This window comes from Ixodes scapularis, unplaced genomic scaffold (genome assembly GCF_016920785.2).
Source record: "Ixodes scapularis isolate PalLabHiFi unplaced genomic scaffold, ASM1692078v2 PGA_scaffold0__279_contigs__length_252992795, whole genome shotgun sequence".
NCBI classification, from domain to species: domain Eukaryota; kingdom Metazoa; phylum Arthropoda; class Arachnida; order Ixodida; family Ixodidae; genus Ixodes; species Ixodes scapularis.
In genome coordinates, this window is record NW_024609835.1 from 25,863,722 (window position 1) to 25,887,825 (window position 24,104).

At 45.8% G+C, this 24,104-nt stretch overlaps 1 protein-coding gene across 1 annotated transcript in view; it reads right to left on the bottom strand.

The window, feature by feature from the left end:
* Positions 1-1,993: 1,993 nt before the first annotated feature.
* The window catches only part of LOC8033722 (protein SMG9), a 59,198-nt gene continuing 37,087 nt past the window's right edge, over positions 1,994-24,104 (bottom strand). Inside the window, exons 7-12 of the mRNA XM_029988090.4 lie at positions 22,890-22,975; positions 11,236-11,336; positions 10,335-10,442; positions 6,348-6,431; positions 5,448-5,589; positions 1,994-2,155 (exon numbers count right to left, since the gene is read on the bottom strand). Coding sequence (XP_029843950.1) covers positions 2,077-2,155; positions 5,448-5,589; positions 6,348-6,431; positions 10,335-10,442; positions 11,236-11,336; positions 22,890-22,975 — 600 coding nt within the window. The 3' untranslated portion in view covers positions 1,994-2,076. The remainder of the gene's footprint in view (positions 2,156-5,447; positions 5,590-6,347; positions 6,432-10,334; positions 10,443-11,235; positions 11,337-22,889; positions 22,976-24,104) is intronic.

Below are 24,104 nucleotides of genomic sequence, written 5' to 3' on the forward strand. Positions count from 1 at the left end.
CAACGCGCGTTTTTGTGCGCGCGGAGGCCGTGCGCTTCCCGTGCGTGCACTGCGCCGCCATGGAGAGGGCTTCTCTGGTGGCATTTTACAGCGAAGCTGTCTATGGCCAAGTTTTGGCCGGTCGTCTCCGGCGACAGACCGAGCGTAGAGGCGCAGCCATGTTCGTTGGTATCGAGAGGAGTAGAAGTGGCCGAGTGCGCGCCACCGTGTTCCTTTTATTGGCGCACTGCCGGCGCGGGGCCCGCAGCGCCGGCAGCGGCACGCTGCGGTGGGGGCTGCAGCGTGTTATAGTTTCTAGAAACTAAGACACGCGCCAGACAATGGGAGAATCGTACTTTAAATTATGACGCGCACCAGCCAATGGGAGCCTATCCATCAAATCGCTGCTACAGACGACAGGCTTCGCTCCATTAGGACAGAGAAATTTAGGTGCCGTTCGGCGCGCGGCTTCAAAAGCTGATAACGCCGGTTCGCTCCATAACACAGTTAATGTTTCCGCATAAAAAAATGCAATCCCCCCAAACTTGTTTAGGTTATTCCCTGACTTCAATTGATCGGTCCAGATAATTTAGTTTTAACTCATTGCATCCACTGCACCATTGAACGGGTGGAACCAATATAAAGCTAGCAACTAAATGAGAATTCCAATAAAAAATAAACATATAGCGCTCTCCATAAAAGTTTTCTCACAATACTCGAGTGTCCCTGGTGAATCTCGAATGTGAAAAAGATATTGTCAGAATATTGCAGTCTATCATATATACTAGCTGAAGTTTTATTCAGAAACCGTATACTATGTCCCGCTCTGGAGGAGAGCCTTTCACTTAGCATGTGTGTGCGTGCGGTGCGGCGAAGCAAGCTATGCAAAATTGCAACACCTACTACGCGGTTGCTGCTTCACCGCAGTAGACCACTGCGTGGTGACCAGACAATGAGCATGAAAAATGTTGAGAAACTTCCAAGTACTGTCATTGTTTGATAGAGAGATTAAATCAAATCAAACATTGGTCATAAAAACTGTCTGCAGTCATGTTTGAGGCATGTATGAAGCAAACATGCCTGAGACATGTCCGCAGATAGTTCCAACATCATGTCTGCAGCGAACATAGTCTTTTTTTGTACGACGTACGAGCGTTGTGACTGTGGCTTAGTAACGTCAGGACTGCTCAGGACATGGAGGGCAACAGGAAGGTGGAGGCAGGTCTGCCTTTACTCAAACTGCGTACAAGAAATGTCCGACACGTCTGGGGGGGCAGCCCTTTGTCACCCCGTATTCCGATGCCAAACAGGATTATAAAGAGGCAACTGTAAATGAAATTTGAAATTTGCAATCACTGTGGCCAAAAAGTGGTTAAACTGGAAACACAATTAGTTTTAGTCAAAAGTCAATAATTACAATAAAAATTATTTAAAAAAGTAAATAAAGTACAGTAATCCCACTACTGTAATTGAACTGCTGCCCAGACATAATCTGAACCAGTTTCCTCTTCAGCATCGAAATGTCCATTACATACTGCAAAACATCACGTGTCTAAAGCTCACAAAATTCAACATGCGAGGGAAATTAAATTAGCACCATCGATCTCTAAATATCCAACATGTAGAATGTATATGCCATAACAAAGTCGGAAGCGCCGACAAGACAGAACACATAGGTGGTATCGGGACCTTTCATACACGATTCTGTCCTTCACAAATCCATGGCACAGCATGCAATCTCCAAAGCCCAGCACGTATACTTTCAACACATTGAAAAAAGAGTAAAGTATGTGCCATTTGCACAAACACTGAAAATGGCTCCAACCAAGAGCTCTTTCTTGGTGTGGTCGACCATTCCAATAAAGGGCTTCTCGGCACTCCCGCTCTTCAGTAGACATGCTAGGCCTCCGCGCTCTTCAAGTGGGTCCTAGCACAAAAACGGCAGCTAAAGAATAAAAAAAAAAAAAAAGAATGCATTTAAAAATAAATGCAAGTAAAACAACACAAGCAAAGATCCCTTGGAAAAATCTTATTTCAACAGGTATGTATAGCTATATTACACATCAGCACAATCCTACAGACCACGCTGGAGCCTCCTTAGGGCAAGAGACGGCTGTACTCGAGGAACAATGTAGACTTCTTCACTGTCTCCCAGAGTCTTGCTGAGTAATGGAACCTGGAACGATATAAAGACAATGATTGATGCATGAACGTGGCGAAAAGCAGTTACATAGCTGTCTTTCCTCTCAGAGGTTGCAACAAAACCTTCCTGATACTGAGAAGTCAAATGAGGGATGCTATGATGTGAAGAGCCTGCGATAGCAAACAGGGTGTTGGAAAGGCTGCCATGTCGCACAGCTTGAATTTCAGTATGGTGGTGAGTTGGTGATGCATTTTAAAAGGGTAAAACAGTGCAAAAAAACATGAACAGGAAGTGCTTCGTTTGTGCACTTCTTTCTGTCCATGTCTTTTTGTGCTGTTTTACCCTTTGAAAATGCTTGAATTTCATTGCGGCACTGGTTAAGTGATATGATGTGATCAACCCCAGTAATTTTGGAGCAGCTTTTGAAGCATATAGACTTTTACGCATTTGTCCTTCCCAGTTCACGCGACAACTAACTTTTGCGCGTGTCCCATCAATATCGTTGTGGGGGGTTTGACTGAAGTATATTGGTTATTTCTCAGACACAAATTTCTCAGACAGTCCATGAATGTATTATATTTATGGACTGTAACCTCAGAAATTTGGATGCACCAGGATGGCAAGTAAACAAAGGATTTGACATAATTAACCTGTAGAGATGCCCAGCTATACCTAATTCAGTGGATTTACAAATGTTGCTACATATATGCAGATATTCTTTCTTCAATCTTGAAATGAAGAAAAAAATAATCGGGAATGATGAATGCACAGGTCGTCAGGGCATCTCTGCCTAACAAATACTACTATTTTTTGTTTTGTTTTAACAACCACTGTTTAATTTTATATCTTTACTGCAATGTAGATACCAACCTTCACAAAGTTTCCGTTGCTTTTTAAATACAACAGGCGCGCGCGTGCACCCTCCAACTCTGAAAGCGTGTTTGTTTTCCCAAGCCCTTTATTGTGATATTCATACTTTTCCAAGTGTTGATCACGGCAGGTTACCCCGTTGAATGCGCTTCTTATCATGTACCGGTGCGCTGCAGCGAAGCAACAGCTGTGGAGCTCACTTGTGTGGGCGTTGCTTCTCCGCAGTGCGCTCGTGCTCAGTAAAAAGCGCGCTCAGCAAGGCTAACCAGCTGCGATTAACACTTAAAAAATAGCGAATATCGCAGTTCATCTCGAAGCAAATTTGAAACTACTACTCGGAATTTCGAATATTCGCACAACACTACTATATACAAACAAGGCCGTAGGCTCCTGTACTGCTTTACTGGATTAATGCCAACACCTGGAGGGGCTCCTTGGCTGCTAAGGCAGATAGGGTTTCCTCAAGATCAAAAAGTGTGAAGGACCCCTGGGACTGCAGGGGTCCATCAAGCTTTTTGCTGGTGAATGTGACTATCTCTGCCAGCAGATAGAATCCATGCAAAAAGGATTTTCTGGTCACATGACTGGCTTCATAAAGACAAGGTATCTAATCTATTAAAACTCTCAGCCTTTCCACTCTGGTGGAGAAAGAAGACCAGCAAAGCTGTACTATGATCAGGCGGCCTCAAGGATGACGAGTTGGACGATTTCAAGGACGACGCCTAAGGACAACGCCTAAGGACGACTTCAAGAACGACGCCTAAGGACGACGCCTAAGGACGACGTCTAGGACGACCTCAAGGACAATGTCTAGGACGACCTCAAGGACAACTTCTAAGACGACCTCAAGGACGACGCCTAGAGGACCACCTCGGAGACGACATCTAGACGACCTCAAGGATGACGCCTAGGTTGACCTCAGGGACGACGTCTAGCACAACCTCAAGGAGGACTTCTAGGGCAATTTCGAAGACAACGTCTAGGACGACCTCAAAGACGACTTCTGGGTTGACCTCAAGGACGACGTCTCGGACGACCTCAAGAATGACTTCTAGGAAGACCTTGAGGACAATCTCTCAGACGACATCAAGGACGACCCCAGAGACGATGTCTAGGACGACCGCAAGGACAACCTCTACGACCACCTCAAAGAGAACCTCAAGGACGATGTTTAGGACAACGTCTAAGACGACACCTAGGACGACGTTTAGGATGACATCTAGGACGACGTTTAGGATGACATCTAGGGCGACGCCTAGAGAAATTCAGCCTTCCCACCCTGGTGAAAACCAAAGTGGAAAGGCTGGAAAGGTTGTCGCCATCTATGTGCAAGGCCGGCAAGCCGATTATCTAATTGCCGCCGTCACTCATGATAGCGGTAGCTGTCCAGAGTTTTGTGTCGGCATTTCTTTGCGAGGGACACGATCGTGGGGAAACTAGCCCGCAACAGCTCCACTGTAAAAAAAAACTCTGCATCAACTACTTACTGCCCCGCTGTCAAGGTTAGTATAGCTTCCACAGTGATATAGCTCACCACTGCTGCTGTGAGAGCACATGGCCTGGTCTTGCATCTCGTTTGCATGAGGTCTCGTGCGAAAGAGACGCCAAACCAAATGATGTGCTCAAGCAAGTAGCCTCAACAGCGTTATGCATTGTGGAAGCTGTAACCGCCTCAACGCAATGCCACTGACCAAGAAACTTCTTTGTTGCGCTGTAATTTCGAGGACAAAACCGAGTGTTTTCATTTAATCTCTCCTTCGCAAAACCTGATGACGTAGCTCGGCGGTAGCAGTACCGCCCAGTGACGATATTTGAATGCGGCTCATAGATCGGACCCGAGCATGGCGTGGACACTCGATTTGGGCTCGTGATAATCGATAGCTCGAGAAGCATTCAGGTTGTGTCCTGTGTCCAACCGCTGCAACGGCGACAATAGCCAAGCCATAACAATGTCTAGAACTCAGCGCGTGGTTTGTGCCTTGCCAACCCCAGCGCGAGGCTATGATCAACATTGGCGACATATAATCGACTCCCGATCACGTGGCCGCTTGTTCTGGCTTGAGTTGAGGGGTGAACTCTGCTCGTTTTTCTTAATTTTGTTCTGCAACTTCGATTGCGTGTGGTGAAGAACGAACGGGTATTTCACAGGTCATTAACATCAGGGATCCGTTCTAAGCGGTATTTGCGCAAAATACAAAAATCGTTGCATCGCCCCTTTAAGCAAGAATTAAAGAAAACAACAGGCAAAGCTTACATCTACTGAGCGGAATTGGGTGGAATGCAAGGTACTTCCCGACCCCTAAGCTGGTCTCGTGACAAGAAAATCTCTCTTGTGGCTACTTTAGCCACATTTACCAGCAAACCGCCCTTGGTCTAGACGCCGTATCCGGGTGCGTCCCAACCACGGCTCTCGGAACCAAACGAAATCCCGAAAGCAACACCTTGGAGCCCTCACCAGTTCTTCTCGGTGAGAGTGGTGTGGGTGAGGTGAGGCCGCGGCATGCCCAGAACCTGGAGCATGAACGAGGAGGCCAAGTGGTCCAGACGTCCGCCATCTTGGAACCCGGGCGGTTCCCCCTCGCTCCTCCTCTTCTCCTCTTGGATCAAAAACAAGGAGCACAGTGTTCACTCGCAAACACAACAGAGACACTGCCCAGCAGTGCCTAGCACAGTGAAGCGATGCTGAAGCCACTCAAAAATCACAAATTTTTTCTTTTTCCTATCTCAAAAGACAAGACTGTGATGTCAAGTCGCTATACTCCAATTTTCGTACTGCAATAGAGTTGTGCATTTGTTGAAAAAAATTATTGAAGTCATACCAAAAAAGAATAGAAACAGCAAGGGACACTGATGCCAGAGTGTATGAGAGTGGTGGGGAGTCTGCTCACAAAACTATATGTGTTCAAATCTTCTATTTATGTATTTACTTCTTTAAGCGCCCCAAAGCATGGCAGTAAATCTGAGACACTGACAGAAAGACGGGTGTGAGCAACCCTTTCTCGGAAATGACCAGAAACAACCGTTATTTACCTTACTTCTATGTATCTATCAAATGAAACAGTGGTTCGCAGTTCCCCATTGGAGCGCTCGGATTCTTTTCTTCCAGTGATATTGCAAGAAAAACAATATTTTTGCTCACACATCAGAAAAATGCCATTCCACTAAAATTTCTACACCACAAGGCAGGGTCCACAGCTTCGCAATTGTAGTCACCAATCGGCAACCGGCAGCCACACAGCAAATGACCCCAAGCCCATTATATCACACTCGGACCAGCTAGTGTAGGATCCATCTCACAAGAATTCAAAGAAACTACAAACCCGCAGTTTTTGTTAGAGCTGAACTGATTACATACCTTGCTCTGAAAGCCTCTTAGGAATGAGGAACAGGTTGAAGGATTGTTCTTCTTTTTTTAGTGAGCCGTTCATGCTGATCTGGCCTAAAGAGTGAAAAAAATAGTAGTATACAGCAGGTGTCGCGCGCAGGACATCACCAAAAGTAGAGCCACCAAACAAGCCACGCTTCCAAGTAACGGCACTTCGGCCATCTTGGTGCTTAAAATCCCTGTTGCCAGCTATCTGAAGCCTTATCTGAAATTGCAGGAGATGCTTTTGCGTCTTCCGGAAATTCAAAACGACTTGCGACAGAGAAAAACAGTATCATCCAAGCTTCCTGACACCGTATCCAAAGTTGAGGAAGTTGCACTTTCGAATGATGGTGATCGCCCATTTCGCCTCCCCTGCCCTAAGCACCAAGATGGCGGCACCCACGAGAAGGTCGGGGAATCGAGTGAGGATTAGTCTAAAAGTAGCTAATTTAGTGGCTCTAGCCAAAAGGGTTGATGCATGTGCTATGTGCAAGATGTTGCCAACATGGGCCAAAACATGTCAACATACATGGTTATGTGATCCTAGCCGGTGTTCAGAGGTACTTTCCCCCCCAAAAAATTTACCCGGTTTTCTATACTGCAAAAATAAACTATGCATCACCGAACACACATCCTTTGCCCAGATGTAGAGCTAAAGGTCCGAACCAGATGCCAAACTTTCAGCAATAACCGTTATCTCATTCAAAAGCTACTGTCGAGACCGGTTATAACGAAGTCGGTTATAACAAAATAGCAACCACAGCGAAGCGATCACGATTCTCCATTCCCATTTGCACTTCGTTAACCGAAGTCGGTTATCACGAAATAGCGGATATAGAGAAGCAATTTCCAATTCCCGTTGACTTTGTTATAAGCCAGTCTCGACAGTATAAGTGGTTTTCTCAAATTTTCAATAAGAAAATGGGGCCCATTTTCCCCCGTTTTCGGTAACTGGCATCATAGAGCTCCGCGCATTATAAGAGGTTCATCGGCCACCCTTTTGCCACTGAAAATTGCAGAAAATCACTTACAACTTTTGAGTAAGATAACAAACAGTTGGTGATGAAGCTTGTGGGAATTCCCTTGCTGCTACCCGTCTCGGAGAATGATACGACGCACTGGTTCAACAACATGCAGCCATTTATTCTGCTATCGCCCGCGCCGCGATCCCACCCCCCATATACGCTGCGATGACCTTTTATCGGCGGAGGAGCTCCGCTCGCGTGGCCAATCACCCTTGGCCCCCTCGCGGTGGAAATGACAACTGACGATTTGTGCATGCAGGCAACCTGGGCCAATGCTTTGGATCCTCACCAGTGTTGCGGAATGGGCACCGCCATTCCATTCCAATTCCATTCCCGGGAATTAGAGTTTTCGATAATTCCATTCTTTTCAACTCCTAGGAATGGGGACACTGGGCCCATTCCCCCTCCTTGAATGGCTGAGTCGCTCCATTCCATTCCTCCAATTCCCAAACGTTAAAAGCATCACTTGACAGCTGCTATACGTTCCAGGGGTGGGCAGAAATGTTCAGAAATGTATTTGGAAATACAAATATTGGGACAGATGAAAATAGTTGCTAAGATACTGATACTCAAGTCTCAAATATATCTATAAAAATGTATTGTGATACGTATCGGAAATACATTTTAAAAAGAGGCAAAAAGTATTTGGAAATACAAATACAAGAATACATTTTCGGGAGGGCAGAAATATAAATACTGATAATACAATACATTTTTCAAATTTCTTTGAGACGCCAACTGAGATGAGGCTTTAAGTTTAAAGTGGAAGTTTCTTTTTTTTTTGGCCCCGAAATTACTTTTTTGCAGGCTTGGCACTTTGCCTTGAAGGTAGTGGTTCCAGACGAAGAGTCCTAAATGGGTTTAAAAAATGTTCCATCAAGGATTGACCGCGCTCCATTCCCTAGCATCCTGTCTGACTGACCAGTGATGCGAAAAGACTTCGACCTCTAAAATAAATTCCATCAAAACATCACCACTTCCCTGTCCAATAAAGACGCCCCTGTCAGCACTGATCACATGACGTCACGGTGGGATGAACTAGTATTCTTGAATCTGTAGGTGTTGCATTGAACATGAAACTTTACCCACGCTGCTGTATGAAAGGAAATGCATACTTTCGTTGTAGCTGACCTCGTTGAAGACCATGAACGCAGTTGCATTTGGAATTTTTGAGAAAAGTGGACTACCTGAAGCATCCTGAAGCACATGTATTATCTTGTGTTATGGTTGAAAAATCGATACGGTAGCATCCCTGTTGTGACAGTCCTTCCTGCCGACTCTCCGCCTCCAACACATGAATGGGAGTCTTCAAGTTTCGCCTAGCATCATTCAAACAGAGACCTCCTGGATTGCGATCTGAGATGGCCGGCACAGGTGCGAGCTCTTCGAGAAACAGCGCGCTGGAGACGACTCGAAAGCGTTCGAAGTCTGGGTCCGCACAGCGAGGCCACGTCTGGCCTCCTTCCTGGGTATCGGATCACCAGAGCAGGAGGTCACATTCACGTCGGCTGATGACGTTAGAGCCGTGCAATATTACAAGCGCAGACGCATTCGGATATGTGTTGAACTTCACTAATGAAAGGCGCCACCGCTCCCCCCCCCCCCCCCCCCCTCTCCTCCCCCCTCTGTTCTTTGCTTTGACGCTTTTTTTTTGTATAGCATTTTTTTTTCTTTTGCGCATAAGTCTGCTAGGGCCTTACGCGGGTTCGCAGTTTCTTGCTCATTTTATTTCTGAACAACCGACTCCCTCACTGGCTCGGTATAGCTAATCGTAAAAAAAAAAATATATATATATATATATATATATAAAGAATCTGGCCTATTCCATTCCCATTCCATCCGGGCAAAAGGCATCTAATTCCATTCTTATTCCATTCTCCTAAACATTGCCGCCATTCCATTCCCATTCCATTCCAAGGTCGCGAAAATCCGGAATGATTCCGGAATCATTCCAACTCCGGAGTGGCAACTCCGCAACACTGATCCTCACTTTGACATCTGGTTCAGACCTCTAGCACTACATGTGGGCAGAAAATGAGCGTTCAGTTATGCACAGTTTATTTTTGCGGTGAAAAAAACCCCTGTATATTCTTTTGGAAGACACCCAGTACTACTTTAAGAGGGTTTAAAAAACCTGCGCTTTACTTGAGGTATATTCCTTAAGTATTCCCTTGTACTTCACTTAGAAGTAGTTTTTCTGGTACTTTCCGAGGAAAATACAACTCCAGACTTCAAAGTACATTCCCTAATTTGATCTTGTTAAATTTGTATCACAAAATGATGCTTTATCAACTTTGAAGCGATACTGGGAGGGATATTCTACTCTCAGTAGAAATGCGAGCAGACGACGCATCATTTATCTTGTCATTTCTCCGAGTGAAGTAATGGTGGCTATAAGACTGACTGCCTTATAAGCTGATTGTGTTAAAATTATTTGTTAGTGAGAGTAAAACAACTACTCTGTGGCTACCTAACTTTAACTAATATTCGCCGCCATTTTCGAAAATCTCCGACTACCGATTACGGTATGAAAGGGCACCATGGAAAGATTGTGTTAGAAAGAACTCATACTTGACTTTGAAAATATATACATTGTATTTATAGTACTTTACTTCAAGTACATTGCACACGGTGTACTTACAACTTTACTTAAGTACATAACCTCTCATTTACTTCGTACTTTACTTCAAGTACAATTTAGATACACTTTACCCAACACCGATTCCAGCCATGCTGACAAACTCGTAAAACTTTTTTTTTTTTTTTTTTTGCAGTGGGGGGAGATGCGTGCCAAACCAGCAAAAGGCTTTTAAGACGTCTAAGAGAAAAGTTCAAGCATCAACTGAACTCGCTGGCTTCCGTTTCAATTTCCAAATGCATGCTCCGAGTGCAGCACTAATAAAGAGTGCAAGTGCACAAGTTGACGCACAAAAGAATGAGTGGCTCCCACCTTTACACTTTAACCTAGACTTTGCAAAGATGGCCTCCAACGTCTCCTTCATGACGTCCACATTCTCGGGTGAGAAATCTCCTCGAGTGCACTTGTTTTGCACAAACACTGGAAAGAGAAACCGCCACAATGCTTTCGGGCTTACTTTGCCGAAAAGGCGCGAGTGCAACAGTGTTTAAAGCATAGAGCCGCGATACCTGACAACAGAGCCCAGAATGCATTTTCAGCTACCGCATCTTCGTTCTGCTCCGCGATCATGGCAACGCCACAACTGCGTAACGCTGCAAATCGCCGTGACCTCGGTACTAGCACATCGGTGGGGTAGGCTGCGCCGGCAACTGTCGTGCTGTAGCTCACTCCACAGCCAGCCAGTGGTCAGGAACTCCAGAGGTCATGGCGTGGCAAGCCGCAAAAACGGCGACACTTGCGTCCGCTCGTTTTCTTCACCAGCACTCCCGAAACCAACCGCCAGAATCACGACGACCTGCAGCGTCACCCGGCGGTTCGTGCAACACGTATCGTTTCTCTTTCGGAAACGCTGCCGACACTTAGGCAGAACAGGATGCCAAAAACACCGGTCTGAAATGCATTACAGGCACCGTGCCAAAAATGAAAAGAAAATAAATCCTGCTCCGACCTGCCGGAATTTCGCCCAGCAGACCCGGTCATTAATATACACGTCAAGATAGGGTCGCAACTCAGTATGCCGATGTGTCGCGGCACGAAGCATGCGGGGGAAAAAAAGCTCGCGCAGCCGAGTTTGAGATTTCGAGCTCGATTCGCGACTCCCTCGCAGTCTCGACATGGGCCCTGGCACCCTGTGCAACTACCAGAATCGCCCAGATGTAAACCCTGCACCCAGAAAGCCTCGCCATTGAAACTGCCAAAAGAATCAACTCACCCAAGTGGGGGAAGCTCTCCGCAACGTCCTCGTTCGTTAGTCCAGAGTCGTGAGAGCCCGAGGACGTGGCAGGCTTCAGCATCTCGGCAGAGAGCACAAACCTGAACAAGAGTAAAAAAACAAGCCCTTGCAGATGATCCCGCAGGGATATTGCACGTGCTACTAAGGTGAACGCTCATTAATTAGCCCCTCGTTATTTCAAATTTTGGGATAATTCGTACCGACTGCCATGGTCTAACCACGCAGCATAAAGGTCGACTGACAAAAGACACCGTTAATTTGCTCGAAAATGGACTCCACAATCAATGATTCCAACTGTGGGCCACCATAGGCACCTGTGCTGACCACGCACCCTGCATTTATTTTCTGGCCCCTTAAAGGGCAACTCTGCTTCATTTTTGATATTTAGAAAACTATGTAGCCCTCTTCAGTATCATATAGGAAGACCCCATGTCAAATATTACGATCTAATTCCGTCTATATATTTATTAAACTGGCCAGCAAACCTTCAAGCGAGCCAAGTCGCCGAAATCTGCCAACTCTAGCGTGCGGCGCGAGGCGCAGTCATCAGCGCAGTCAATGCCACGGAGTTGGAGCAGCCGACATTGAGCCACTACGTCAGAGGCATGACCACGTCATTCTCACGTTTTGTTTGTTTTTACTTCTCAGAGCGAAATTGAACGATGACACCGTGAGTTTCTCCTCCCGGTGTTGGCTGACCGGGCGTTCACGTGATCACCGTAACGCGGTTGCGCTAGTTTGCGCTGCCCTGCACGCTTATCGGTCTGTTTCTCCGCTCCCTTCTCCCCTTCCGTCTTCTCCCCTTCCCCCTCTCCCCCGGGCCATCACCGTCCACGCCATGCAAAGTGACCTGCCCGCGTCCAATAACAAAAACAAAAAACAAAAAAAAAACACCTGCTTGCGTCGCGTGTCCTGTTTCTCGCTCCCTCCCGAACGTCACAAGACCACGTGGTTCGACGTGACGTGGCCATGGCTCTGACGACACGAGACCAATGTTGCCTGATGCCACCGAAGTTTCGGTATCTGCTGATGTTTAAATTAGGATTACACAAATAATATTCCACATTTCGCGAATCCGAAGACGTAGAGTTGTTTAGTAGTGCTTTGTGAATGTGAATCACATGGAAGCCTTAATTTTTCGGAATTGAGCAGAGTTGCCCTTTAAGCAAAGAGTGTGGAGACCCCTGATCTAAAGCATTTGAAAAGATTTCTCATTGACCCTTTTCGCACAAACTCAGTACCCTCAACATTACTACTCATATGCTGACTTGGATCAACTCTTTCAAAAATAGCGCTCTCACTTCCTTTGTGTCAGCGGCAGTAACTCAATCCCCTCTCCGTGAATTCTGGTATCCTCCCAGGTTCAGTACAGTCCAACACACTTTAACGAACCCGGGTATAGTATAACATTGGGCATAACTAATGTTTGTTTCATGCTACTATTTGTTTAATTTTCAATGCGATGCGAGCCTTTTTTAATGAAATAAAATCGAAGTAGGGCTGTGAAGGTGGATATACCAAAAAAATGTTCCCAGAAGCAAAAAAAATATTTAATGAAAATGATTGAGGACTAAAGCACCAGGTGGAGAGGAAAAAATTAAATGCTGTTTCTCATATTTTGATGACGGGTGATGTTTCTCCAAGAAACTTAATGTGCTCTCTGCACGCAACAGGTCCGGCCGGCTCTGTCGCATGCCATGCACAATCTTGGCAACACTGCGCTGGAAGATGGGAGACAGAGCGTGGTGTGGAGGGGAAGGTAAGGGGGGGTTTGCATGGCTGACCGGTCATTCCCTATTCGGTCGTTCCGTCATTTTAGTTTTTTCAGTTCACGCGCCCTGTTCATGCCACACGCCTCCCTTTTTCGGGACAGACACAAAGAATGTAGGAGATTGTATTTCAGAATGTAGGAGGTTGTATTTCAGATTTTGCTTTTGCGAGCAAAACTTCAAATGACTGGCAACATTGGTCGCCCAGGAGGGATCTGATGCGAGACACAAAGCCTTTGCCCATCTTTCCAAAAGTGGGCGCTTCTAGGCGCTTCTCCCCAAGGTGGGAGACTGTAAGTGACGAGGCGGCTACAAAAAAAAAGTTCCCCCTTGCTGTGCTAGTGCGGCATATGCAGTGGTACACAGAATGTGAAAAGTTAGCAGATAAACTGTGTACAGATGTAGAGGTGGGATGGTGCAAATGGCAGTGCGTATAATCTTTTAGTTTAGAATAAAGAGGCACAGGTGGAGCGGTGCGCACCACCCGAGTGCCAGCTGCTCGCTGTTTACCCTGAGTTGTGGAGTGCGTGTATGGGGTGGCGACGTCTAATTACATTATGAGGAGTTCGAAAAAGTAACATACCACGTCACAGTCATTCCGTGTACAAGAGTTTGCAAGACGTGCTGTTGTTTGGACTACAAGTGTGCACAAGCTTATGAAGGCACCTCGGCACCAATAGTAGTCACTGCACTCGACGAATAGCATCCTTGTCCCCATTGCCAAGCGACTGCACAGGGCATGCCATGTGCAGTGTGTGCGTCGGCGCTGCCTTGGTGGTCTTTGCTCTGCTTTTTTTCCACTCTCTCTCGCGCTTTTTCTCTTGAAAGCCCCGAGCGTGCTTGTTTCACGAAACAGAGCGCCGCAGTATGTCTGAATATGCAATGTTTTTCCCCCCTCGGGAGTAAGACGTTTGGCTGGCACCAGCGTCCAATTACCGTATTTACTCGAGTAATAGCCGCACTGTTTATGAAGAAAACCTGAGGGTTCGCTTTTTCGCGGAGCATGCAGATTACCAATCACCGCGATCGACAGCATGATTCCAGCTGTTTACCGGACAGAGATAATGTCTTCGTGCAAAGATACCATCTGTGAAGATTGCATTTGCATGGAGAATCGTGTTCTCGATCTGGTTATTCGCTATGTTATTTATGCACAACGCAATGATTGACTCTATATGTGTTCTGTGGGAAAGTTGACGAAGAGCCTTGTTCATAAATAGTGTGGTTATTACTCGAGTAAATACGGTAGTGAGAAGACGAGCACTGTGCCAGCGTTCGACTGGAAGTCGGCTTATCAACTTTCGTTCCTGGTTGGGGAACGAAATGAGCTATGCGCCAGCCAAATAACACATTCTGTGTTAAGAAATAGGGTGCCTTTTTCGTCCACAATGTGCACACTCGTGCAATGAAGGCAAAGTGGTGCCGTTACAAAACTAAGGATGATATGTAACGACATCATTTTGCACGCATTGTGCAAACATGCTACAGCTATCACTTTTATTTCTTCACATATTGACAAGAAAACCTGCGCCGACGCAAGCTAAGGCGAAGGCTTTCCCATTGTTGTTGAGCGGTGAAGGGAGGAGGTAATGCTGACATTCAGCAATAACAGGAGAGGGAGACACGTGCAGAGAAACAAGGCGAAGCTCAGGTGCAAGGTGACGAGTTTTGCAGGACATATTTGACGTTTCGAGTTGCGTTCAAGCAGCAGAGAAGTTATACTGTACTGAAATCAACGTGGTGGAAGTTTCTAAAACCTACCGTCATTATGAGAGTACCATTTGTAAACACCTGTTTTGAAGCTATCATTACCAGCCGACCATTCCTCGTCGTCGTACCGTTATCGAAGGGTCGTCGGGGCCGTTCTATCTTCCCTTTCTGCTCAGTGCGGCCAATGGGAACACCCGACTTCTCTCTCCTCGCGCCATGAGAGGAGCGAAGGATTTTTCGTTCTCCGCCACGATGACAGACTACAAACGCCAACACCGAAATCACCGCAAAGTGTCGCCGATAAAGCTATAAATTTAAAACAAAACACAGAATGCTAGTCGCCTGTGAAAGAGCAAGCTCTAACAGATCAGCTCTGGGAAAGCAAAGCTCCAGAAGACCTTTGCCAGACTCCGCAACGCGCATGCAATCCTGCCTTGTCCGGTGGCTCAATACTCCCACTTCCATTAGTCTATTTTCGCATTGATAATCGTGTGCCGTACACGGCATGCTTGCAGCGCACAATGCAAGCTTTGCACCATTTTGCACTGGCGTACACATTGAGCTTCACCATTCCGCATCGGCGTGCTAGGAGCAGTAGCTGTCACGAGGGGGCATTTGGGTTAGCTCGATAGGCTCTATAATTTTGCGTGTTTTTAAAGGGACACTGACACCCGCCAAAAATTTTTTTTTATTTTTTTGCCAGGCACTTTATTATGGTGTCGGAGGACTACCCAATTAATATTTTGCAACAGAGTAGCGTATTTTTTTAATAAAGCCAAAAGACGCAACTGCTCGAAACCGAAACCGAAACCCGACGGAGGTCGGCGAAGTGGAGAGAAGAGAGTGGAGTGGCGGAAGTCACGTCGCTACACCCGACCGTGCGCTTTTTTTTTTTGTGTGTGTGTTTTTGTTTCTCCTCTCCGTAGCAGACGACACGACATGCGGCGTGCGATGCGGCGTGCGGGAACTGCTCGCCCTGCGATTCTTTTGCAGTTATGTTTGTTCCGCTCGTTGTTCTGTACTCCAAGATGAGTTGTTTTGTACATTGAGGAGCTGGAGATGAGTAGTGAGTGTTCGTGGCGAATTTCCATGATCGGCTCCAAAAAGAATACACCCAAGATGTTGCGTGAAGAGCTGGCTCACCTGTCCTACATCCGAAACAGAAGTGGCATTGTGCGACAGAGTTTCCGAAAGATCAACGGGATCGGGACCAATGGCTGGCTGCAATTCCTGTAGAACATTTACGGGCACCTCGGAAAGCAGACGCTACTTGACTTATATGCTCCTTGCATTTTGTGGAAAGTGATTACATTGAGTTCGCAGGTGTCAAAACGAAAATCCCATACCATTTAATTCAGCGAAGTATCGTCCACAACATTTGTTTGTTATTTTTTTGTTTGTTTCTTCAATGATGATTGTAAAAGAAAAAGAAAAAGATATGTAAACATCAAAAAATGTTTGACAAAAAAAAATTTTCACGGGGGATTGAACCCGGTCCTACCACGTGTGAACCGGACGTCTTTACCACTGAGCTACTGGGGCATCTCGATTCTGGAGGATCTCTTCCCTTAGGAATAATTCAGCCGGTAAAGTGTGAGTTGGAAAGTTGGCTGTCGATTTTTGTCTAGCAAAAGCACTCCCGGGTCGAAGTCGGGAAGCACCACGCTTTGGGGACATTCGCACCTAGTAAAGAAATCGTACGCGTGCATATTCAACTCGAAGTAGACACGTCGTGTTTGACGTTTGCGCGAGCGATGTCTTCAGCCACGAGAAGGGAGCGACGGCTCGGCGACGTCTTCGTTTAAATCGGCTTGGTGGCCGGGCGTGTCGTACGGGATGAATACCAATTCTTTTGATCAGTCCCAAATTTCTCTTTTAACGGTAGACAGAATTCGCCGGTACCGCGAACGACAGCTCTGAAATAGAGGTCCCACGCCCGTCGTCCGCTGCCATCGCCGTCCCCGCGAGACCCACGATACGCGAAACGACGAACGCACAGAATGCTTCCGGTTGTATGTGCGAACTTTTTTTTTTCAATCAACGTATTTACAGCTTTTTAGAAGCCACAAAATATGGGTTTCATATTTTTTTTCTATTTTTAATATTGAGTGTGTGCCTTCAGTGACCCACGACTTTGATTAAATTTGGTGGTCGCATCGATACCTTAGAAAACGGCCCGTGACCGCAAAAAAGAGAGTGAGCGAGACTCGAACCGGCCAGTTCTTGATCGGCGGTTTTCGGGCGGAAAGAAACCGAATTTCGAGCCGCAAATTCTGTTCTGGGTAGTTGAGCTCTCATATGTCACGTACAACTAAAAACCTCGGCGAGCATAAATACCCTGTCAGTGTCCCTTTAAGGCTGGTTCATACACTCATTCTTGCTTACAACCGAGTTCTTGTGATCTCTTATGGCAAGGAAAGACACTGGCACCATCTATAAGGTGGCCCTGGAACTGCATTTCACTAGAGCAAAGGTTTTGTAGTATTTGCGAAATCAAATGTACCTACTATCCATGAAGAATGTTTGTTCTTAATGTTGTCAAAAGATTTTCCAGCCAATAAAAAATTGAGCAGTGTTATCTTAATCTACACTACAGTCACAGCAATAGCTGCAACGACTCACTGCGAGGTCGTTGGGCATTAAGGTCGCATCTAACCCGTAACAGACGACAAAAAAACGCAAGCACAGAACGTAAAGATTTGGTTAACAATCTGTATTCTGTTTTGTGCGTGCTTGCCGGTGTTCGGCATTCAAAGTGCCCTTCGCTCATGCCGACCCGACGCCACCACATAACTTCCCCCTCCAGAGAGGGAGTTACTCCTCTCTGCTTTTTAAACGCATTTATTTCTTTTAATGCAAAAGCATTAACTGTCCCATGGAGCGAGCCGATGTCATCAGTTCCAAGCGTGAAAACATAGTTTCCCTGATCCCAAATGTCCATTAGCTGGCACGCGGCGACGAGGCTCCCATTGGCCGCTGCGCGCGTCACTTTCAACGACCACCGCCAGATGGCACTGTGCGTCCGCGCCGCCAGCGCATTAACAGTGCTACAACCACAACTTGTTTTAAATATTTTTTTACAGCGAAGTTGTCTATGGCTAGGTTCTGGCGGATCGACAGACTGAGCATAGACCAACAATTTTCAAACGCAACGATGTATGGCCCACTTTATACTCCTCTCCACCGCCGCCGCCTCATTCCCGAATCGTGCATACTCCTCGCCAGGCGCGGCGTCTCTCTCCCCCCTGACATTGCGCAATGCTGCCCGCTCTTCGGCGGCCACCTGTACGGCGCATTACAGCCTGCACCGTGATTGGCGTAGCCGCGCTATAATAAAACGTCATTGTCTCTACCTCCAATCGTGCGTGTCTTTTGTCAATGACGTAGAGATCGTGCCACTGTCCTTATCAGTTGGACTTCAGACTTCACATGGGTCGCACCCGTGTTGTACGTTCCAAAGAGGAGCAACGGGAGTATGAGGAGTGTCGGCACGCCCAGAAGCGAGAATGGGCACGCCGCCAACGTGAAATTGCCATTGCCGCTGCTCCCAGCCAAACAACAACTTTGAGCGCCGACTAGGGATGTCGCGAACCACCCTAGGTTCGATTTCGAAAGGTTTCGATATTTGCAAAGCGAACTGAGGTTCGATTTCGAAAAATTTCGATACTTTCGTACCGACCGAGGTTCGATTTCGAAAAATTCGCAACTTTTGACCACAGCGGAGTATCGAATTCGAAAATTTCGAAGCTTTCACGGTTTCCAAAATTTCGAATTCGAATATTTCGAATATTTTTTTACTTCAGGTTCGATAAATTCGAAGATCTCGAAATTCTTTGTAAACAAAATTCGAAAACTTCAAACGTTTCGAATTTTTATAGACATGAAGTTCGAACAATTCGAAGAATTCGAATTTCTTTTTGCATGAAGTTCGAAAAGTTTGAAGGTTTCGATTCTCTTTTAATGCTAAATTAAAAAAAAAAAAAAGGAAAACTTTGCATATTTTGAATTTCTTTCTAATCCAAGTTTTCAAAGTTCGAAGTCCGATTTTCAAGTTTTTCCACAGTTTCAGTTTCAAATAACGTTTTCACGACTCACTGGTTTTCACAAAATCAAGTTTAGAAAAGTTAGGGTGTGATATCTAGATTCTGCGAAGTTGGTCAGGCAATTAAATGAGACGACGAGTGTCCCGGACGTGCTAAAATATTTGCCAGTGCAGAATTGTGACCGCCAGCCCCGGGGGGTCTTTAACCTGCATCACGCAGGAGTGATTACACGAACACACTGTTTTACGAGACTCATCCAGTTCGAAACGGCCAGGGGCGAGCAGAAGGTTGAGGCTCAGAAAAACCTTGAAGCGACCTGGCAAACTACCTCGCCACCGCTTGCACGCTGGTAGTAATCCGATCCGGTGAAGTTTATAATTGTCCTGGAGGTTTATTTTCTGGGACGGAGGAATCGCCTCGCAAAAAGCACAAAAGCCGGCACAACTCGAGGTCGAGGAGCGTTCTACCATACAAGTGGCGTCAGAAGAGGAAAAACGGGGGGAAAGAGGGTAGCGGGGGGGGGGGCTTCAGCCTCCTTCTCCCCCTTGCAGGTATTTCGAACTGTTAAAGAAAACAATACGGGGAAAGAGGGCGTGGTCGAGCTTATTTTAATCTGAAATTATTTATGCATATGTATAGCTACTGTCGCTCTTCACTGCATAAAAGGTTGCGTAGATGTTCATTGTTAGAAACTCGTCAGAAGGCACTGCTCGTCACATGATTAGTGGTTCGGAAGTTCAAAGCTGTCTTTTCGACCTAAACACCTGTGCCGATAGTAACAAAAAAAAATAAAAATAAATGCGGGAATAAAAAGCAGGAGAAAAAAAAAAACTACCAAGAATTCTTCGGAAGTGTTCTATTCTTGCATATTCAGAGGTTCAGAACTTCGAAACAAGTTTCTTTTACCAAAATGTGTACAGGCTAAAAGAAACACATCCCAGGAGCGTGAAGCGAAAAAAAAAAAAGTTTTCTTTTAATGACATGCTGAACTTGAACACTACTAGAAATCTTCTCCCATGAGTTAATTTATTCCTTAACGTGAAAAAACAATAAATATATTATTTCGTATTCTGCAGATGGCAATGATATGTACTGTCTGTGGTGTTAATTTAAATGCGATACCTCAAACAACTTAGACAAAAATAAATATCAAGTTTAGGTTATAATTGCATGCAGATACATGTTTGGACATTTCTTCAAAACTCACGTTGAATAACAATAATCACATCTTAAGACGGCACTTACCTAGGCTATACATAGATCATTCTTAAAAAAAGTATAACATATCTACCATAAACAGCTCCGGCTGCAGTGTGCTTCAAATCTGGCACAAACGATAATCGTCAAAAACCCGTCGTCCTTCCTCGCCCCTTCGGGGATTTATTTCTTTAAACCTAAGCATGCCAGAACATTGAAATAAACGACATTGTCTTTCGTAAGGAACGTAGCACCGCGTGTAAAAGTTCGAGAAAAAAAATTACGAATGTACCCCACTACTTGAAATCAAATGAAACCGCCCGCCGGTCTTTCGAAGTTCGACGAACGTCGAACTTTTACCCTAAAAGTTCGAAGTTCGTCGAACTTCTGACTTTTCAGAATCCGAAAGTTCGAAACTTTTCGAATTCTCTTGATAAATAAGTTCGAAAGTTCGAAATTCATCGAATTTTTTGGTCAGTGAAGTTCGAAAGTTCGACAGGCATCGAACCTTGCAGCGCAATAAATTCGAAAGTTCGAAAAAGATCGAATTTTTTAGCGTAATAAGTTCGACAATTCGAAAAGCGTCGAACTTCTTAGCTTAACAAGTTCGAAAATTCGACCTCCGTCGAATTTTACGATATAGACAATTCGAAAAATCGAAATCTTTCGAACCTTTCGAACCGCTTGATTTGATCATCGAAACTTCGATTCGAAAAAAGTTCGCGGCAACCCTAGCGCCGACCAAGCTCTCCTCGACAAAGACATTGCCCGCGTCAAGCACTGACGCGAGCAACGGCGTCAATTCAACCAGTGCCATCGAGCCAATGCCACCGACAATGATCAAGCGAGAGGAGCCAAACGCAAGCACGACGCATATCACCGCGGTGCCAAACCATAACATAGTAAATCCTCAATATAGCTAAACCCCAACAAAGCAAATCCCACCAAAACGCCAGCTTCACTGGACTACCCCCTTCATGGGGTGGAAGGGCTCTCAACTTTTTTACACAGAGCACGTGCATGTTACAAATCCCATATGTTTAAAGCAGCTTCTTAACTGTGTGGCACAGCTCAGTAGTAACGTTTCCGCTCCGCATGCAGCGGACCCCGGATCGATTTTCGCCGACGGCGGCAGGCAACCTTTTTTTTAAGGATTTTGCAACATCGACGACGGATGCCCTACATTGCGAACTACAACATCAACAACTACTACTCCAGCTACTACTACGAAATCAACAACACGTGTCATTTCCGGTGGCGGGAAGAGCCCATAACAGCCATTGCTATAAAAAGGAATGATGCACGAAAAAACTTGGAAACATATGGGTATCGCAAGTGTTCCACAGCTACCTCACAAATGACGCCAGTGTGTCCCCTTGTTGTAAGAGGTCGCAACCTGTTGCAAGTGAGTGAACGAGCCTTTTGAGGTTGAAATTATTTGGCTACACTTATAAATTTCAAATAACAGCCTCTAATTTTAAATAACAGCACTGAAAAAAAAAAAAAAAATAGGAGCGTTGTTTTTTCGTATTGAACTCCCATGGCCTCCCATGGCGGGGTCACTTGATATAGCGAAGAACAAAGCACAGCCGCCGCTCCGATTGCGCCGGCGGCAACTTGCGTTGCGGGGCTGGCAGACCGCCAAGCCAGCGCACCCACGAAAGAGGGGGGGGGGGGGGATGGATGGATGCAGATGGATGGATACACAACAAAAGAGCAGTTGTAAAAAAGAAAAAAAGCAACCCTAAAAAATGGTTCAGCCTTTCCACTCTCGTGAAGAAGGAAGACCAGCGGAGCTGTACTCGATACACTGTGTGCTTCTTCGTTGTCGTCTGTTTTTTGCGCTGTTTTTTACGATGAATTCCCACCGACGCGCTCAAATATCCATTCTTCTATTATACCTGGACAGCTAGCGCCATCTACGAGCAACGGCGGAAACCATACTGGTTGTGTGCTTGCCGCCGTCGCTTATAGATGGCGGTAGCTGTCCAGGTACGTTCGTGTCGACATACCGGACACGGTCCTGGGGAACCTAGCCCTTAACAGCTCCACTGTAAAAGAAAAGTCGACTTGTATTTGAGTAAATGTTTTCTGCAGCCGTGACAGTCCATGCAAAATAAATTTCTTTGTCAGTTGCTTCCTATCTCCTCTGTAGGCCCCCAAAAACATTATCGGTTGATACGTTATTCCTGATCATAACTTTGTTTTTTAATGTGTTAGCATTAGTACTTACATGAAAGCGAAAAGCTGTTGCCATCCGTCTGTGTACAAAACAGTTCAAAGGGAAGCACACCACGTAGAGAAGAGGGGAGTAGTGAAGGACAAAGGCGAGGGGGAGGCGACGTCATGAGGCGGAAGCCAATGCGCGTGCAGGAAACTGGTAAACAGCGAAAGCAGTGTAAGGCAGCAGATGCCGCTGATAAGCGTGCAAGGCAGGTGAACGAGACAGAGGAGTGGAAGCAGTGCCTGGCTCGGCTGGCCAAAATGCGGCGCAAGGAGCGGCAAGCAGAAGTGGGTCTGCATGTGACAGAGGCGGGGGCGTAACTCCCCCCTCTGCCGAAGCGGGCTCAGTGAGCCCACCTCGGCGGAAAGAAATTAAACGATGATCCATTGATGAATCCTTAGGGAACGCCGCAAACATCCTCCTTTGGGAAATGCTAACACTGACCCCGTAACGAAGCCAAAAAGAGGCAACAAAAAATAGAGGAAGCAAAAGAGAAAGAAAACAGAAAAGTGAAGGAGTCAGCCTTAGCGTTTCCCAAGGGTCATGTAAACGCATTCCCTAGAGAACCACCTATGGATCTTCCTTTAAATTTTCTTTTACAGCAGTCCCATGAAAAATGTAGTAATGAGACTCTACTGTAATGAAAAAACTTGATGGTACCAAGAAGACCAAAGGGTCAGGGTTTCTCACCTCAAAAAGTTGGGATCGGCAAACCAGTCTTGAACCACCACAACGGTGTGACAGACAGCCATCAGGAAGGAAGCCATTTGCAGAGACTGAAATATCGAGTCACGTCAAGCCATGAAAAAGAACCGCCTCAATCGCTCATTTCTAGGGGCTAAAGTTTTTTCTTTATAACAACTTGCCATATTGTTGCAACAAAACTGGCAACTTTATAAACTATTTTTTTTTTTGTGACCTGATTAAGAGTTTATAATACCACAAGTGTAAGGCCCTGGATTCCAATTTGGATTTGCACGCTTTGTGTACACCTGGGTAGCAACAATATTTTGCAAATTTCTGCATCCAGCCATGGAGGCCTTCCTAACTATATTAGGACTCTGATGAGACATATAGTCAAAACACATGTGAATCTGGTCAGCGCAGATCAAGAAATAACACAAAATGGAATTTCCACAAAGCTGAGCAGGGGCTGCAAGTTGGACACACAACGAAAAAGTTGGCAAGATTGCGGACCACCGCACTATGGCAGTGCCACACTTCACCTCGGTGCTGGCCAATCGCAGCACAGCGCGCTGGATAATGGCGTTATTTGGCGACCTCGCCAACTTTCTTGCCAAGTGTCCAACTGACAGTCCCCTGATAACTGCCACAATAAACCAACCAAAGTTTGAACAAAAAACTGAGCAACAGATATTGTCCGATAAGTCAAACCACGAAAACGCATGACTGGGACCTTTCCCAATTCTCGTTGCAGCCTACCATATTTGGCACATATTTCTGTCACCTTCCTGTTGACCAGGCTTTGTTTCTTCATTTGGCGATAATGCGGTAATGAAAAGATGCCAACTGCCTACTTGCAAAGTTTAAATGCACAGATTTTTCTCTTGTGGCCTATGTTCTGTCAGAAGGATGTCAAGGACAAATGTAAAAACAACAAGAGCTTAAAATACTGCAAAAGCCCTCATGTTTGTGCACCCCTGATTTTCACGAATTTTGTGACAGTGAAACTCCACAAACTTTAGGGGGCGCCAATATTTCTATGGTCTAAAGAGGTGAATTCCAGCTTTTAGAATTCACAAAACTTAATGGTTACGAATATAACCTCATTGCCCAATTCACAAAAAATTGGGGACGTGAAAGTAAAGGGTTTTACAGTAATACATAAACGAGTGGTTCTACCACAACCCCAAGTGCACTTAGGCTAGGGATGTGCTTTAATTC